The sequence below is a fragment of the Leptonotus elevatus genome, chromosome 19, assembly GCF_054856555.1.
Source record: "Leptonotus elevatus isolate MCC_2025b chromosome 19, RoL_Lele_1.0, whole genome shotgun sequence".
NCBI classification, from domain to species: Eukaryota; Metazoa; Chordata; class Actinopteri; order Syngnathiformes; family Syngnathidae; genus Leptonotus; species Leptonotus elevatus.
This window is the reverse complement of record NC_141257.1, coordinates 17,253,000-17,271,963: the sequence shown is the minus strand read 5'-3', so window position 1 is coordinate 17,271,963 and position 18,964 is coordinate 17,253,000. Positions and strand designations below refer to the sequence as shown.

The 18,964-nt window shown below is 40.7% G+C and overlaps 1 protein-coding gene across 5 annotated transcripts in view; it reads left to right on the top strand.

The window, feature by feature from the left end:
* Nucleotides 1–18,964, top strand: part of top2b (DNA topoisomerase II beta) — a 109,950-nt gene that overhangs the window by 15,199 nt on the left and 75,787 nt on the right. For 4 of the 5 annotated variants that reach the window (XM_086062037.1, XM_086062040.1, XM_086062039.1 and 1 more), the window contains 3 exons: nucleotides 12,792–12,889; nucleotides 12,980–13,192; nucleotides 14,692–14,865. In XM_086062037.1, coding sequence (XP_085918163.1) covers nucleotides 12,792–12,889; nucleotides 12,980–13,192; nucleotides 14,692–14,865 — 485 coding nt within the window. Of the gene's footprint in view, nucleotides 1–2,603; nucleotides 2,736–12,791; nucleotides 12,890–12,979; nucleotides 13,193–14,691; nucleotides 14,866–18,964 lie in introns of those variants that run through there. The other variant, XM_086062041.1, reaches the window with a different exon arrangement.

Sequence of the window (18,964 nt, the reverse complement as noted above, 5' to 3'; positions counted from 1 at the left end):
ATGAGGCTGGGCTGGGATGACACAGTAGAGATGCCCTCGCCCAACAATGGACTGAATGGATGAAGAGCTTGGTACTCCTCAACGAGTTACAGTAGGAGATAATATGACGTCATTGATCTGTTGATAGAACACTTATCTTCATGGACAAGACTCAAAAGAGCAGTGGCTTGGATTTGCAAAGCAAAGAACATGTTGCTTTGTCTAGCACGGAAAAGAAAGAAGCTTACTGCAAACATTGAACCGATTACTAACGAACTGCAAAGGAGGCAACTCTACAAAATGATGTCAAAATACAAATCAACTCACTAGGAAATGTGAGAGTTACAGTGGAAGACTTAAAGGATGCCGAAGTAGAAATTGTGCCCCACTGCCAAAGACAGAGGTTTCCAGAGGAAATTGCTGCTCTACAAAAGGGTGGACCAATAAGAAAGGGCAGCAGCATATACAAACTTGATCCAGTACGACAAGATAGGATCCCGAGAGTCAGAGAAAGGCTTAGCAGAGTTGCTATGCCAGAAGAGGCAAAACACCCAATCCTTTTGGCCAAAGACCACAAAGTTTCTGAACTGATTATTCGAAAAATCCACAGAGAAGTAGGTCACTGTGGACGTAATCATGTTATATCTAAAATACGTCAGAGATTTTGGTCCCCAGGGGCAACCACTGCAGTCAGAAAGGTATTAACCAAGTGTGTCATCTGTCGGAGACTACACGGCGCTGATGGGCAACAACAGATGTCGGACTTGCCACGAGACAGAGTGATGCCAGATGAACCACCGTTCAGCAAGACTGGAGTTGACTATTTTGGCCCTTTTGAAGTCAAGCGTGGAAGAGGAACGGCCAAAAGGTATGGAGTCATCTTCACTTGCTTGGCCATTCGTGCTATACATTTGGAAGTGGCAGCTTCTTTGGACACGGACTCGTTTATCAACACATTGCGTCGATTCATCGCGAGGAGAAGCCAGGTTGAGGAGCTACGTTCGGACAATAGAACAAACTTTGTAGGAGCAGAGCGAGAACTCCAGAAAGCTATGCAAGAATGGAACATGGCCAAGATCGAAGGCGCTCTGCTGCAGCGAGGCATTAAGTGGGTGTTAAACACTCCAGCTGCTTCCCATCATGGAGGAGTATGGGAACGTTTGATTCGATCCATCAGGAAAGTCCTTAATGCTACTTTGCATGCACAACGTCTGGATGAAGAGGGTCTTCAAACCTTTCTATGTGAGGCTGAAGCAGTCCTTAATGGTCGCAGGCATGTGATTTTTCCGCTAATTCGCGGAATTCCGCTTTTTTTATCTCCCCCCAAAAAAAAAAATCCGATTTCGTCTCTCTACAGCATTCCGTTTTAGTGTTTCCGCAACTGAAATGAAACCGATCTTGCGATTGGCGGAAGTCTCCGTGTTGACCAATAAGAGCGCTTGTTATAAAGGCATAGGAGTATGCCATTGTTTGTAGACCAATAAACGCGCTTGTTATAAAGGCATAGAGTATGCCATTGTTTGTTGAGCAATAAACGCGCTTGTTATAAAGGCATAGAGTATGCCATTGTTTGTTGACCAATAAACGCGCTTGTTATAAAGGTATAAGAGTTTGCCGTTGTTCATTTCGCACACGTTTTTGCCGAGTGTTTAAAGAAAGATGTCCGTGATCGAACGCAAAGATGCTCCGCGAGTTAAGGAAATTGACAAACTCGTAAAAAACAAGTTTCGCTGGGACTGGTTAGAGAAGGATATATCGACAAATGTTGGAAAGAAGACTGTGACGAATTTGTTCAGTGACTTCATTCGGAAGATCGATCGTGCCGGGAAAGCGCTTTGCATTTGGTGCCGTGATACCATTGACTATGGCGGGAGAGGTTTCAAAGGTCTTGAAAGTCACGCAAAGAGCAAAAAACACGTAAAAGAACTCCAGTCAAGAACAACAAATTATTCCATCGCTGGAAGTTTTGGTGCCCAAACGAAAACTCCAAAACTTTATGGCCTCCATCCCTTATTGACATCACAATCGGGAGCGGTAATGGAGAGACGTGATCCACCCCAACAACCTGCACCAGTTGCTGATAGAGTCGTGAATTTTGAGGTAGGTGGTAAACTTTTCAAATTAATCGGAATCAAATTTTCGAAAATATTATAACGTAATAAAAATGGCCTTAACTATTTAACATGGTTAATCCACAAACTCAAATGAATGCTGCATGTTAGCACTTTCAGTTTTCAATATGTTGACTGTCTACAGTATGCAGTTAGTACAGAGATGATCGAAATGATTGTGTTTTTACCAGAGCTTGCTGCATGAGGTATTTTATGTTTTTGTTATGCATTATGTATTAAATTAAGAATGATTGATTAAATGATTTATTGCATGGTAAATATTATTTCCAATGGTTAAAGATAATTTATTATTTTGTAGCTAATTTGCAACGTTTTTTGTTACCACAATAAATACTCTGACATGTGAATGTGCATGCAAGTTTAGACTAAATCCTTTTTTATTTACTTTGGTCGCATGACATTTAGGATTATAATTCAAATAATTATTTAAATTATTTAATTGTTTACTGATTAATGTTGAATTTCTTTTATTCTTCAGGCAATGCTGTTGGGAATGCTGGCCGAAAATTCTCTTCCGTTCACCATGGCCCCAAAGCTCATCACACTGTCAAAGGAACTGGCAAGGGATCCAAAAGCTCTGAATGGACTGTCCATGGATAGAACCAGTGCATCATACAAAATGAAGTATGGCCTTGCTCGCACTATGCTTGATGAGACTTTAACAAACTTAAGATCCTCCCACTTTTCAATGAACATTGACGAGTCCACCAGCAACAATCTACACCGTGTCCTGTGTGTACTCGTCAGCTATTTCTCCCCGTTGACAAAGTCTGTTGTGGTGGAACATTTAGCATCTTTGAGTGTTGTTAAAGTTGACAGCAAATCTCTCTTTGATGAACTCATGACCAAGAACAATATTCCCTGGAGCAATTTGGTGTCTGTGTTGATGGACTCATGTGCAGTGATGCGGGGTTCCAAATCTGGAGTTGAGACGCGTTTGCGAGGGGGACCAGCACCACATCTCCTTGACATAGATGGGGATACCTGCCACCACATCCACAACGCCTCCAAGCATTTTTGCAAGCCATTTGAGTACAAGATTGAAGGACTCCATAATGATCTCTTCAATGATTTCAAGTGGTCAACCGATCTGAAGGAAGCTCTTCAAGAAATTTGCTTTCTTACAGGCATCACCTTCACCATGCCAGAGAGATTTGTCAGCCATCGATGGCTTTCAAACTATGATGTTTCAATGTCCACCTTACGCCTCATGGATGTCTTTACCATCTTCTACCATGCATTTCTTGGCAGAGAAGATAAAGAACTCTATCTCCCCACCATCATGGCCATCTACCACAAGAAGGATATTCCAAGAGAAGTCAAAGCCAAACTCAAAGACATACAATCAGCTTTAGGCAAAAAGCACATGACTGAGGAAGGAAGGAGGAGGAAGCAGAGGATCTATGAGAAGATATTCTTCACAAGATTGGATACGCTTCTCACCCTCAACCTGTACACAGCAGTTCTGCCCTTGCTGAAGAACTATGTGATCACCTTTGAGACGAAAACACCAATGATCCACAAGCTGAACGACAAGCAAGTGGCCTTCTTCAAGAAGTTCTTGTCCTGTTTCCTGAAGCCAGAGTCCATTCAAGGCTGTAAACTGACAGAAATTGAGCTGAACAACAAAGCCAACCAACTCAGAGAAAAGGATATTTTCTATGGTGGTGTCACCAGCAAATTGATGGATTCTTCCAACAAGTCGTCAGTTGTGTTCAAGTTCAAAGCCAAAGCCAAGGCAGCATATCTGGCATGTGGACTGTACCTTCAGAAAAAGTTGCCCATGAACAGCAAGCTTCTGAAAGCAGCCTCTGCCATTGACCCACTTGCCAGAGGACACAGCTTAACTTTAAACCTACTGAAGAAGCTGTCATTGTTGGTCACCAATGTCCTTGATGAGTCAGAGCTGGGGAACTATGATCTCGAGGTGAGAGAATACCAGTTGGACAGTGAGTTGCCAACACCTTTGGACTCAGAGGGGAAGGCAATTGCACTGGATCGTTGGTGGGCTCAAGTCTTTGCTGTTGGAAGATACCCAACCTTGGCCAAGATGGTGAAGGCTCTCATGAGTTGCTTCCATGGGCCTCAAGTAGAGGGGGCTTTCAGTGTCATGGGTGATGTCCTGAACCCCAGAGCATGCAGAATGGACATAGCCACATACAGTTCTATTCAGACTGTGAAATATGCCCTAAGAGCAAGAAAGACCACCTCTGTCAGCCATTTTGGCAGGAAAGACATTCTGATGGATCCTGTGCAGTCCAAACTGTGCCTAAATCTGAGGACATCCTCCAAAAGGTACAGGGAGGAGAAGGATGCAGAAGCAGCTATGTTGTCTGCAAAACGAACAGAACTTGCTGTGACACAGGACACTCAAATGAGCAAGGCTGCCTCAAGAAGAACCATCAAAGCTGCACAGAAGCAGGCTAGAAAGACCCATTCCAAAGCAATGAAGTCTAGGAGGAAGTAGTGTTTGTGTCATGTGAATGGATTGTGCTCAAGAATGAACACTTGTATATTCCTGTAAATATGTTGAATGTTTTAATGAGCAAAAAATAGAAAAACATTATTTATGACATAAATAATTTTTGAATGTGACTGATTTTGAGTTGACTAAAACTGCAATTTTATATGGGATAGTTCAATATACATTGGAAATTTATGCTGTTGTTTTGTCTATTTCTTTGTCATCTGAGTGCATTGAAAGTACTTAAAATCACGGAAAACCCATGAGCTACGGGGGGCTTCGCCCACCTGGCCCCCCCACCAGGGCGCTGCCCTGGACCTAGCTGGGTGCCTGCGGCCCCCAGACCCCCGGCTAAATTTTCAGATAATTTCACTTTGGTCAAATCACATGCCTGTGGTCGTTCACTTACTACATCTTCCAACGATCCAAATGATCTTGAGGCACTCACCCCGAATCACCTGCTGCTGCTGAAGACAAAGCCAACTCTACCCGTGGGGCTTTTTAGCATCAATGATCTCTATGCTCAGAGAAGATGGAAACAGGTTCAGTACATGGCAGATCTTTTCTGGAAACGCTGGGTGAAGGAGTTAGCTGCCTGAGCTCTAACAACGTCATAGGTGGGCGCGAGCATCACGGAACTCCGTGCCAGGAGATGTTGGTGTAATTGTGGATGATTCAGCGCCAATGAATTCCTGGGTCATGGGCAAAGTCATTGACACAATGCCTGATGAGCATGGATATGTTTGTCGAGTTCGCTTGTAGACCAAGACTAGCGAACTGGAACGACCTATCACCAAGATTTGTCTTCTTCTGGAAGCAATGTGAACTGGACTGTAGACATCGGTATCAATGGACTGTTATCTGTACAGACTGTTGTAATTGTTTCTATGCGTAAAGAACAATTAGGGGCCGGGTTATGTATAGATTACATGCCAAAAGACATGTCATAGTTATGATGCTATTCTTCCTTTATGATGATGCATTGTTATTATTCATGCTGATGTATGATTTGTCCAGTAAGAAGCTCAGTCAGGCAGCGTTGAGCTGCGGGGACACACGGTTTTCTTACCGTGTCTCAGTTTATGTTTATTGTCAGTTTGTTTTGTTACTAATTAAATCAATCTTGAAGACAAGAACGGACTTCAGTGGATTACTAATGTAGTGATTATTTGGGTTGCCGTAGTGGTGAACGAGAAATTTAGACGGTACTGAGGGGAGTTGTAATTTCCTCAGCAACCTCTGGGGGCGCCACATTGATTTTGCTTGTTTGTAGGAGCAAAATAAACGATAAAAATCCTATTATCAAGGATTCATAATCTGAAGTTGCTACTATAGTTAATCATGGAGTTCTTTGCTTTAATAAGATAACTACTAATCCACTTAGAAAACACAAATGATTCGGCAGAAATTAAATCTTCAGACAACAAATTTATTTAGTAAACACACACATATATCAAACACAGCCTAACCTATTAATGAAACGGAATACAAATATGTGAATCATAGATAAAAAGAAAACATGCAATCTAATGAACTAAGATAAAAAGGTAATGAAAAAGGTAGATGGGGAATAGAGATGGAAGCGTTTTGACCTGTCAATCCTTTTATATTTGAATCAAAGCGTTGCACCAGTGGTATGGTCAGATTGCATTTACGGACTGGTTCAGGTGCACGGGAGAGAGAGGGACTCGGTGAGCGGCGATCCTCAGTTGAAGAAAACTCAGTTGAAAACGATCTGGGCGGTCGGCGCACACGCAGCTGGAATGCTGCACTGGAGTCTCTGGCTGATGGTAATGGGCGCACGACTGAGAAGCCGCTGCATGTCTCTGGTTGGTGGCGAGGTGCGCGCGTGGTGTGGAGGCCGCGGCAGGTCCTTGGATGGCAGAGTCCCAGTTGGTGGTGATGTGCTTGCGCAGTTGAGGCCGCAGTCAGTTGGTTTGGGTGCTGCGGGGCCTCTTCGGCGCACGGCTGGAGCAGAAATGGGTCACTGGCGCGCAGCGGCTCGGTGCCTAACAGCCATCGTGGAACCGGGTCCGCGAGACGCTGTGTGATTCAGAGAGCGGAAGGAACAGACACGCGCGTTTTGGGACGCGCAGTGTGGTTGCGAGTGCTTGCGTGATGCATGCTTTGGGGCGCTCAGAGAAGGAAGCTACGTGGTCGCTCAGCGTGTTCGGCGACCACGTCTCTCGTGATGGTCAGGAGAAGTTCATGGGGCAAGAAGAGAAGAGAAGAGCAAAGAGGGAGAAGAGAGAAGAAGATGGGGAAGTTCTTTCGCGCGCTGGCTTTTAAACTTGTGTCCCAGGGGGTCGGAGTAGTAGTCCCGCCTCTTCCTTGCGCTTGAAGCAGTCTTGGTCGACTGAGACCAAGCTTTTGGGATTTGATAGTTTTTGATGAGAATTGACAAGCCAGATGCTTAATTTCTCATTCTGAACACATTTCAAACATTACCGCGATTATAAAGTTATTGAATCCGCTAAGATTACTAATTAGCTAAACTTAGATGGCTGCAGAAGTTATCACACATCATTCATTTGAGATAGACATACAGGTTGTGTACAAAGATAAACAACAGAAGTCACTTGATGTCAGTCAAGTACATAGAGTCCGTTTATGTCCCGAATTAGATTAATTACGAGCGGCAGGATTCTTGAGGATAGTACCGATAGTGACTGTTGTACCGTATAACTTCCAAGGGCCGTTGTTTCCAAAAACACATGGCTGATTCCTGTCGATAGACCAGACCATAAAAGTGGTCTGGGGACTGATAAGAAGTCTTTATCGCTAGTTTGCTTGCTAAACAAATTTTAGATCTCGGTAAGCGCTGAGGTATGTGTTTCCTGTGGGTTGTAAAAACGAAATCCAGTCCCTGCTGGAGGGAAATTCAAAGAGCTTTTCCTTTTTTAACTGTCTCTGGTTGGTTTAAGAAAACACAGGGTTAAGGCACGCACACACATTCCCCAGGGGGAATTCCGTGTTTAAAAAAGCAAATTAAAAAAATTTAGGGTGACGGGCAATATTTGTTACACTAACAACCAGGATAAAATACAGTAGATGCGCGTAAGCAAACTGCACCAACATTGCCTACCCCCATCCCTTACCCTAATCTCAACCATAACCCAATTCAAACCTAAAACTCTTAAACCAAGTCTTGACCTTCAAAAAGAGGTCTAAAACTTGTGGGGCCCAGCAAGGACGGGTGGGCCCCACAAGTCTGTGAAATCCCAATATATACATAGTATTTACTGATGTCACAAGATCGCGAGCCCACCACTCATTGTCGGGCAAATTTCCAGTGAAGTCAGCTTTGCTTCTATTGAGTTTACACCGAATGTTATTTTGTTATTGATAAATGTCACCCCCAGCTTCCTCTAACGTTACTTGTGTACGCAAGACATATGCAGAATATTTAGCACTCTTTGCATCGGTACACGTTGAAACGTTTGGTTAGTGGAATCGATTGGATTTCAAACTTTTGCCCATACTGCACGCACCAGACGACTTGAAAACGTATGCTCTGTGGTAGGATGGCTCTCAAAACACGGACATTCTTACTTCTTCTGTCTGATTTTATTGGTTGCTATGTGCATTTATCAATTGTGAATTAGAGGTGAAGAATCTCTGGTTATTTTCAAACCAAGTAGCTAGTTCCCCCGATTGCGCTAGCTACTAGCGCTAGCATGTTACAATGAAAACAACAACATTGTTGATTCATTCATTGTTGACAACATTTTAACTTTTGGGCTGCTGGGAAAGGAAAATAAGAGACCTTAAGGAGGGTATTTGGAGAGATCTCAAAATCAAAAGTCTTGACCACAAATCTATTTTTAGCCAGAGCTATCCACGGCTAACGGCTCACATATATCACAATTGCATTATGGTAAAAGCATTTTTGCCATCTAATAATGACACCTTAATCAAAATAGTCAGAACACACTTTGGTAGACTTTGTCGGTTGGAAATCCTTTCGATGAATCTTTGTAATTCTGGACACTTCTTTGCCGTTCCCATTCGACATTCTATGGACCGCCACACAGTGTGGGGCAAATGACGACATGTGATACTATCTAGAACAGGGGTGCTCAAGTTCGGTCCTCGAGAGCCCCTATCCAGCCTGTTTTACATGTTTCTCTCCTGCAGCACAGCTGAATCTAATGGTCAGCTAATCAGCAAGCTTTGCAGAAGCCTGATAACGATCCTGATCATGAATCAGGTGTGTTCGTGGAGAGAAACATGAAAAACAAGCTGGATAGGGGCTCCAGGACCGAACTTGAGCACCCCTGATCTAGAAGTTTCATTTCACATCTTTGTTCGCCCAATTTTGCACCCGTGAACGGCACACGTGTGCACCATTGTGAAGCGGTTCATGAAAACCCGGAATGAATGAGCAAATGAATGAATCAAAGTAACTTGTAGTTAGCAAAACGAGCGCTCCTCAGCATTTGGTTGCGTTGTCTTGCTGGTCGTTTGCCCCACGAAAGGCCTGTTGGGTCGATAGGTGGGGGTCGGTGACTATGTATTGGACACGCACGCACACACACATATATATATATATATATATATAGTGCTGTTTAAAAGTTTGTGAACCTCTTGAGCAATTTGGATTTTTCAATTGTTTCAATCTGATTTTGTTGTACAATCTGAAACATTACATTTTATATGAAATAACAGGTGTAGGTTTAGCATTTTAAAGCATTTAAATTTTTTAACATCAATTGTGTAGTCAAAGCTAAATTAGAAAGAGCTTTTGGTCAATTCATATAGGTGCAAAAGTAAGTGAACCCTGAGCTGCATTGCTTAAAACAAGCAGTCAAGTAGGATCAGGTAGGACAAATTGGTAGCTAAACTAACCACTGAAATGGGCCGACTGAAATGGGAGAGGCTTAGCGAAAAGATTGTGCATCACTGACTGAAACAGAGACATAACCACATCACTTTAGTCTTACCCAGGTGAACCTATACAGGTCAGTCTTGCTGAGAGGAAGATAAATCTCTGGGGACTTCAGGAAGTGGGTAGTGACAGCACATCTGTCTGGGGAAAGCTCTAAAGTCATCTAAAAAAAGTTTGCTTCATCATTCCACTGTGAACTAGAGAACACTGAAAATTACTACAATCCAGCCTAGAAATGGATGACCTTCTAAAATATCAGCAAGACCCACAAGACAAATGATAATTCAAGTGAAAGCCAACCTGTGCATCACATTAAGAGATTTGCAGACCTCTTTTGCTGCATCTGGGACACATGTGCATGCTTCAATAATCAGAAGAAAAGTCGATCGACAAGGCTTTCATGGAAGCCTTGCTAGGTAGAAGCATCTGCTCACAAAAAAGAACAAAGCTGAGCATCTCAACTTTGCCAGAGAGTAACTGGACAAACCTGAAGCTTTTTGGAAGTCCATTCTGTGGACAGATGAGTCCAAAATTGAACTGTTTGGTCACAACTAAAACTCATGTTTATTGAAAAGAAACAAAAAAACACTGCATACCAGCAAAAGAACCTTCTCCCTACAGTGAAGCAGGGTGGTGAGAATGTTAAGTTCTGGGCTGACTTTTCATCCTCAGGACCTGGACAACTCCACATAGTTCAGGGAAACAAGAATTCAGAGGAATATTGTGAAATCATAACCTGAAGCCGTTTTTTGCGTAGTTACAGCCTGGTAGAAGATGGATCATGCAACATGACAATAATAATCCAAAGCATTCCAGCAATACAACCAAGGAATGTCTGAAGAACAGCAAGATTCATGTTCTGGATGTGCCCAGTTAAAATCCTGACTTAAATTCTTTAAAAATACTGTGGTGGGACCGGAAGCGGGCAGTTTATGTTAGACGCCCATCCAACCTCTCTCGTATCTTTTCATATTAAGAGCTATCTAATTTTTAACATGAAGTAACTTGCGAACTTCAGGCACATTTTTAAAATTGTAAAATACAGCTTGACACCAGTGCCCACAAATATATGCATTATTATTAAATGTATTACTAAATTATGTTGTAATGACTCATTTGAACGACGTGGAATGCTTTTATTTTGTTAAGTTCTCGGATGCGCATTGATTGTAAAGTGATGCCGTTTTACTGCATGCCAGAGCCACTGCTCTACTGGCAAGCAAGCCAAAAGCACGACTGTGTGTTACACTTAAGAGCTATTTTTTGGAGTTGCTGAATAAAATATGCCTCACATCTAAAGATTAAGTGGCTTGGAGTCACTACAACTGACAAGACGGCGTCCATTCGGCTCTTGGCTCTCACCGGGTTTGAGAGTGCCACGGACACCTCTTGCTGGAGCAACCTAGCTCATTGCTAACAGCTAACCGAGTGCGTTCCATCAAAACAGGGAACAGGTGCAAGGGCAACACAGTTCAAATGGCTCCTGACATTCTGCCCCTTAAACATTGTGTGTTTTAGGTCCAGTGTAGTACAGTGTATTTCTATTGGGTGTAATTATTTATTATAATTTTTTCCACATTAAGAGAGCTACATGTGTGCTCGGCGCGCTTTAGCCCACATTAGGAGAGGCCACGCCCCACCCCCACATGGAATGACATGAAACCTGACGTGCAAAGGATTACTCAGATCAGAATTGGCGTCGTATTTGGCGATAGAAGATTAAATTTTTCTTGCCAATTACATCAGCAAACTTCCATTCAAATGAACGAAGGCGGCTGTCATTTACGCACCGGATACGTCATCGCAATCACTTGACCAGGATAAAGCCTGGTTTATACTTCTCTGTTTGCTCTCGCGTTAAGTACGCCGTAGTTCGTGGCTGGGTGCTGCGCACACACCTCCAAATCTTGTGCGCCATAGATGGCGGGTCATAACATCGCTCGTGATTGGTTCCTTTGATGGCGTAGTGTCAGGTTTAGGCAACCTGAAATATTTAATAGACAACAATCAGAAAAGAAGAGAGTTATATTATTTTACTTGACGAGGAGAGCAGACAGAGACTTTGCAATCTCCATTCTACTCTGAACCAGACTCTGCTGCCCTCCTCCTTTTTATTGTTTTTTGCCTAGTTACTTAGACACTGCTCTCTGAAGAGTGGGGGCAGCTCCAAAACACAGTCACAAATCCAAATCATCACACAGTCATGGATACAATTCATCACACAGTTAACAATGCAGACATGTTTAAGGTTAAGGCCTCAATCGGAAAACTTTCCAGTCGCCATCCTGTGGTAAGATCACAGCTCTTGTTTCATTATCATTTCATACACTGGGAGCTCACTGAAAAGAGATACAATGCTGCCATCTGTTGGCCATAGTTAGTGGGTGTTTGGGGATTTTACAACCCCAATGGCAAGGCAGCGCTGCACAGACGTTACACTGCCCATTGAGAAAAAAAACACATAGTTGACGTCAATTGACGTTATTGACGGTATTCATTCGGACTTTAGCATACGTCATTAAATGTTTTTGGCGGTCAAAGAGTTAATTACAGCTTATGCAGTATGTAACTGCCTGCGATGCTCGTTTATACTCAAACATTTATGTAACAGGCAATAGAAATGACTGTTAATGGCATTCAATGGCACTGTATATTAGAACGCTTCAAAACATACAAAAACATCACTTTCAGTAATATTTATTCTCATATGTAAAAGCTTCCTTCATCACAATAACTTTAAAAAATGTACACAACCAGCTTTGGCATCAATAAACGTTTTTAAAACTTTAGCATATCTTAGCGATTAGCTCATCTGCGTATGCAAGGTAACTTGGCTTTAGCTTATCGAAGCCAAAAATGATCAAGAACATGGTTTCGCCCGGTTCCTGGTCACTACTCCTGTCTTCAGCAGCTGTCTTTGTTGATTTATATGTGTATAAGAAGGGTTTTGTTCACTTTAAACGTTGATTCTGAGAGTTTGTTTTCTCTGCTGCGGTGGCCTCGTCTAACCTTGCCGTTGACTTGACTTGACTCTCGAAAGTTCTCTCTTGGCCTGTCAATCAAGTGACTATAGGGGAGGGACTTCCTGTTTAAATCAATGTCAACGGCAGATTTTGTTAAAAAAATAATAAAATTTAAAAAAACTTTACAGATCGAAAGGAATATTCTGATGATGTAATTAATTGTTGTTGTTTTTAATCTTTTTTATTTTAACTCTTAGTTGGTCACAGGGTTAGAGTGGCTTTCAGCCATTCAGTTCAGAAAGTTGATCAATGGTTTTATTTAATTTATTTTTCATGTTTCTAAATTTCAATGTGTTTGGTCCCAGGTGGGAGGAATGGCTATGGCGCCAAACTTTGCAATATTTTCAGTACCAAATTCACTGTGGAAACTGCCTGCAAGGAGTACAGACACAGTTTCAAACAGGTGGGAAAATATCCTTCATATACAACAAATGTGATTCCAGTGTACAATAACTTCATTTTTATCTGCATTGTTACAATTTTCTGCATCCAGACATGGCAGAACAACATGAGCAAGACTTCAGAGCCCAAGATCAAGTTATTTGATGGAGATGATTTCACCTGTGTGACTTTCCAACCAGACCTATCTAAGTTTAAGATGGAGAAACTGGATACGGATACAGTAGCTCTTCTTACACGCAGAGCATATGATATTGCTGGTTCCTGCAAAGGTGTCAAAGTCACGCTGAATGGGAAAAAATTGCCTGTAAGTCTCAGTCTTTTAAATTTCCCTCACATTCTGTCAGGGATTTCCTGTTACTATTTTCCAGTTTATAGAAACTGCCGATGGGTGGGATATTCATGACAAGTTCTAAAAGTTGGACAATTGAAGTAGGGTTGCAAAATCAAAATCACCCCAGTCAGTGTTGTAAGTAGGTCGGAAAGCACCGGTACGGAGCTCTGGCACTTCTAAAAATTTCCCTTGAGCGTCCAGGTACTTCTCAACGTCCAAAGAATGTACTGTCAGCGTTCCGGTACGCTTGACAATGCATGTTTTCTGATCCCAAAAAGCTGTTCTGGTGAGCGCCGCTAATCCACGGATTTACATATAGTATGGAACTCCTTTGCTCATCACATCACCATGTGCACGCTTATCCAGTTAACGTATAGATCTGTGCTTGACGAGAGAAGCGCGTAAATGTCATTCAAGTCGACCGCTGTAAACGTGATGCTAGCGGCTAGCCCAATGCTAAGCAGATCCTAACGCGTGTGTACAACCGCAACTCTTGAGTTAAGAAAGTGAAATAAAAACGCTATGCTGTCCTGGCTCAAAGCTTCAAAAAGACCACAGACTCTGGGGTGGATTTGCAGGCTGATACAGCATGGATGTAAAAAAAAATCTAAAATCAAAAATGATAATAACCTGTGCTACTCCCCTTTTAACATTATTTTCTTCCTTTCCAGCGAAAATACCACCGCGTCTGGTGTACAGTTGTACCAATAAGTATAAGATAAGTTTGGGAGAAGCTCTAAATGCAAATTTCATCAGTAAGAATGTGAATATAAATTTTGCATCATGAAATCAGAAATGAAAGCACAGCACACAAGAAAAAACAATCGCTGTGAAATTTAAACTTCTGCAAGTCACGATTTACAATACTGAGATAATACACTGAATGGTTGATGCAAACAATGAAGTTTGTTCTTTGGCGTAAAACACCCACTAATAAGTGTTTTCGGCCCAAAAAATTAACATAATATGTCAGTAACAGCCTAATTATATGACCTGTTGCCATGTTGTTGTGGCCATGAGTGGCCAGAATTATACCAATTTATATATATATATATATATATATATATATATATATATATATATATATATAGTGGAATTAGGGGAGTACCAGCACTTATTTGTTTCCACTTAAAACACTGCCCACCCCTGGTTGATACAAAACTTATCATCCAAAACATATTGGTCTTTTATCTTTGTTCAATAAGATAGTGAAGATATAAATGTTAATGATAGATTAGATCATGTACGCAGTATACACATTTTAATAAATCAATTGATCAAGAGCTGCCCCCCCACCATCCTTTATGAATACTTACGCAACTTTTTTGAGACATTTTTATTGGAAAACCGTCAGGTTGGCCCCATGCTTTTATACTGTTGTATAAGTGACAAAACAATGCCACTATTACACAATTGTGCTGTATGGGAAAGTACTACTGTCAAACCCATTATACCTGTTTTGCTCTCTCAAGGTTAATGGTTTCCGCAGCTATGTGGATCTGTATGTGAAAGACAAATTGGATGAGACAGGTGTAGCCCTGAAGGTGGTGCATGAGACTGTAAATGAGCGATGGGAAGTGTGCCTCACAATGAGTGAGAAAGGATTCCAACAAATCAGCTTTGTCAACAGCATCGCCACCACCAAGGTATGCATAGCAATACTGTATTAGCATAAAACACTTAACCAAATTCCTAAAAGCAGCGTGGCTTAAACATTTCTATAACAAATGTGGTACTTTGTCAACTAAAGCATATATACAGTACTTGCATTTATAAATGTTGAAGTGTGTTTATTAATTTATTAATCTTCTATGGTATTGCTGATTGGATTAAATGTTATTGTACCCCAGCAGTCTTAAAGTTAGTTTTTAGGAAAGGGCTGGGTGTGATATAGCCTTAAAATAATATCTTTATTTTTTCCCCTCACACAATCCAATTTTCTATTTTGAATATATCGAATTAAATGATCCATCCATTTTCTATACTGCTTTTTAGGGGTGTGAAGTGCCTAGTACCTGGCGATTCGATTTGTATCACGATTCATAGGTCACGATTCGATTCGATGCCGATTTATCCCGATACAAATCTATAAATAGATTTTTGCGAATTTTCTTCTTCTTTTTTTTAACTCAAATTTGGAAAATACTAATCAGTAAACTTGTACATGTACACTGTTAGATTTGTATGAAAATATATTTATTGATCTGAAAATTCAGGCTTATAACTGAGCCACTGCATTTAGCAAACAGGTTGCAGTCTCTTTCATGTTTAAACAGCACTGAAATAAAATATTAAGGCTTAATGTTCCATTAATATAACATTCTTCCATGCTTAATGTGTGAATCCTAACCTTAAGTAAGACATTTTGTTGAATATTCCCATAAAAAAATTGATGTTTAAAAATCGATTCGGACACATATCGAATCGATTCGTGAATTGCGCGCTGTAATATCGCGATATATTGCCGAATCGATTTTTTTATAACACCCCTACTATTTTTGCTCACTAAACTCACAGGTGAGCTGCAGCTATTCCAGCTGATGTTTGGCTACAGGCAGGGTTTACTCAGGACTGGTTGCCAGCCAATCACAGGGTTTATTTCTTGACAAACAACTATTTACATGAAAGTAGTCACTTTTTAGGAGATCCTCAAAATGACAATTTTTTTCAATCATTATTATTGCATCATCAAAGAGAACAAGCCATTTTCAACACTTTAAATTGGTCAATAATAAGTAAAAATGACACCCACGTGTGGACTAACCAAAAGTACAGGGAGTCCTCAAGTTACGGCAGAGTTCTGTTCCTACGCTGGCGATGTAACCCGAAATTCGACTTAAGTCGGATTTCACCGTTAAAGTCAATATTTAGTAAATATCGACTTAAACGGTGAATTCCGACTGTAAACATTATTTACCTCAAAATACTTTGTACAGTAATTTTAAAAAACATATTTGCGCGACCCGGAAGAAGCCAGAACCAATATTTTGTGTTTCCGCACGGACATTCATTGCTGACGGACAGAAATGTGACAAACCTGATGGCGAGCCGACCTGCTCGATGGACGTCCGTTGCTGGAGGTAACAACAACACAACTTTAAATAACCTTAAAATGGCATGATTACTGTGGCAAATTAACAAAAAAGAAGGTGCTATGTACAAGGCATGGGCGCCGTAAAGTCGAAACGACGTAGATCGCGTACGACGTAACTTGAGGACTTCCTGTATAAAAAAAAAATTTTAATATGAAATTTGCCAAATTTTGACTTACGAGGTTTTGGCCCGATGCCAACAGGATAAACAAATTGCCTACATTTCAAAATTAACTTTTTGTAAAAATTTAACTTAAGTAGCCAGGGCGGCCGATTGCAGTACAGTGACCCTCGTTTATCGCGGGTGTTACGTTCCCAAAACTATCTGCAATAATGGAAATCGGTGTTCATTTTTTATAATTTTTTGGGTTTTGTTAATTATATATATTTTTTCGTTTTGGTATGATTTTTAGTTTATTATGAATTCTATTTCGTTCATCATATATGTTCTTTTTTAATTTTGTATTTTTTTCCATTAAAAGTATGTGTTTTTAATTTACTTATTATACAGCCCAGTATATATATTTTTTCGTTTATTCTAAATGTTTTTTCGTTTATACTATATATTTTTTCATTTATCATATATGTTTTAAAGCTAACACCTCACCACACACTTTATAAATGCACTTTTCTCCTATAGGCGTTAACATTTTCTCACAAACTATCTCTTATTTAAATAAATAATAATAACAACAACAAAATAGAATTAAACTAATATCTAAAACATTTATTTGAGAAACAAAAATATAACGGTGATCGATCCATTTTTTTATGGGCCGGTATGTTTTCCTAAAAAAATGAATAACAATAATAACTAGAGAAATTTCCGCGGAAATTTTGAATGGGCCTGCTGACTCTTTTAAATGAGCTGAACAGTTTAAAATTTAAACCATTGAAATCGGTCAAGAAATGTGGAAGTTAACCATAATCAACAAAGTATTACTGCCCCTTTAAGAAACATGCACATTCACGCACACACATTTGATTGTAACTAACATTTCAATGAGCTGAACAGTTTAAAATTTAAACCATTGAAATCGGTCAAGAAATGTGGAAGTTAACCATAATCAACATCAAAGAAAAGTATCTTACTGTCCCTTTAAGAACGCATACACATTTGATTAACTTGAGTAACTTGTTGGGAGACGTCACGCACCAACATTCCATTGATTTTGTATAGGATACGCACACTGCAAACAAAAGCCTCTCACGACTTAACGGTTAAAGATGCAGATTCCAGAAATGGCTCGTTAGAACGGCAAGGGTTTGGGGAACGCGAGCATGTTCTCAGTTTTTTAATCGGATGAAAAATGACCAAAATGAAGAAACAAAGGCGGCGAAATTAACATGGAGGAGATAGGCGCCCAAGTCCGACTTCTCCTCGCTTAAAGTGAAAATAAAGGTACTAAATGACACCTTAGCCAAATAAAACTAGGTGTGTCAGAAAGCAGACCCTTGTCACTACAAAATGTGTGAATTTGATGTCTAGTGAGCAAAGATTGTGGCCATGGTGACGAGTTGAAGTGAAACTTTTGGAAATAGATTTTTTGGTTCCCGCCACTCAAACCTTAATTAGTCCGCTCAAGCCGATGCAAAAAAGGCTATTTTCACCCCTTCGCTCACTGTCTCTGAACCCGCACAGGGGGGAGAGCTTTCATTCCTTAATTTTTTTTTGACGCTGAGCTAAAGATGGGAAAAATTCCAACAAAATGAGCTCAAATTCATATCGGACGGTTAACGTATGCGCGCGCAGCGTGTCTTGGAAAAAGGTGCTTGATTGGAGTTGATCTCTTTCGGTTTCCCATTCATTCCTATGGGACTTTTTTTGGGAGTTTTTTGGGAATAGCGTCGCCATGGTAACTGGGAATTCTTAGAAAAATAATGCCGCAGCGAGTCAGATCGAGCCGCATCGTTTGATACCTCATTTGTCCCGGTACGGGCCGCATTCTTGCGGAAAAGTCTGTGGAAGATGATATAATAATAAATTGAAAAATTAGAAAAATTTCCGCGGAAATTTTGAATAGGCCTGCTGACTCTTTTAAATGAGCGGAACAGTTTAAAATTTAAACCATTGAAATCGCTCAAGAAATGTGGAAGTTAACCATAATCAACTAAAAGTATTACTGCCCCTTTAAGAAACATGCACATTCACGCACCAACAGACGTCACGCACCAACATTCCATTGATTTTGTTATAGGATACGCACACCGCAAACAAAAGCCTCTCACGATTTAACGGTTAAAGATGCAGATTCCAGAAATGGCTCGTTAGAACGGCAAGGGTTTGGGGAACGCGAGCATGTTCTCAGTTTTTTAATCAGATGAAAAATGACCAAATGAGAGCAGGTTGAAAACTTATGATTGATCGAAAATGAAGAGGGAAAAACGCCGAAATTAACATGGAAAAAGAGGCGAAATAGTCCGACTTCTCCTCGCTTAAAGTGAAAATAAAGGTACTAAATGACACCTTAGCCAAATAAAAATAGGTTTGTCACAAACTAGACACTTGTGGCGACAAAATGTGCGAATTTGATGTCTAGTGAGCAAAGATTGTGGCCATGGTGACGAGTTGAAGTGAAACTTGAAATCTATTTTTTCCCTGTCTACACTCTGATTCTTAATTGGTCCGCTCAAGCCCATGCAATACAAACCA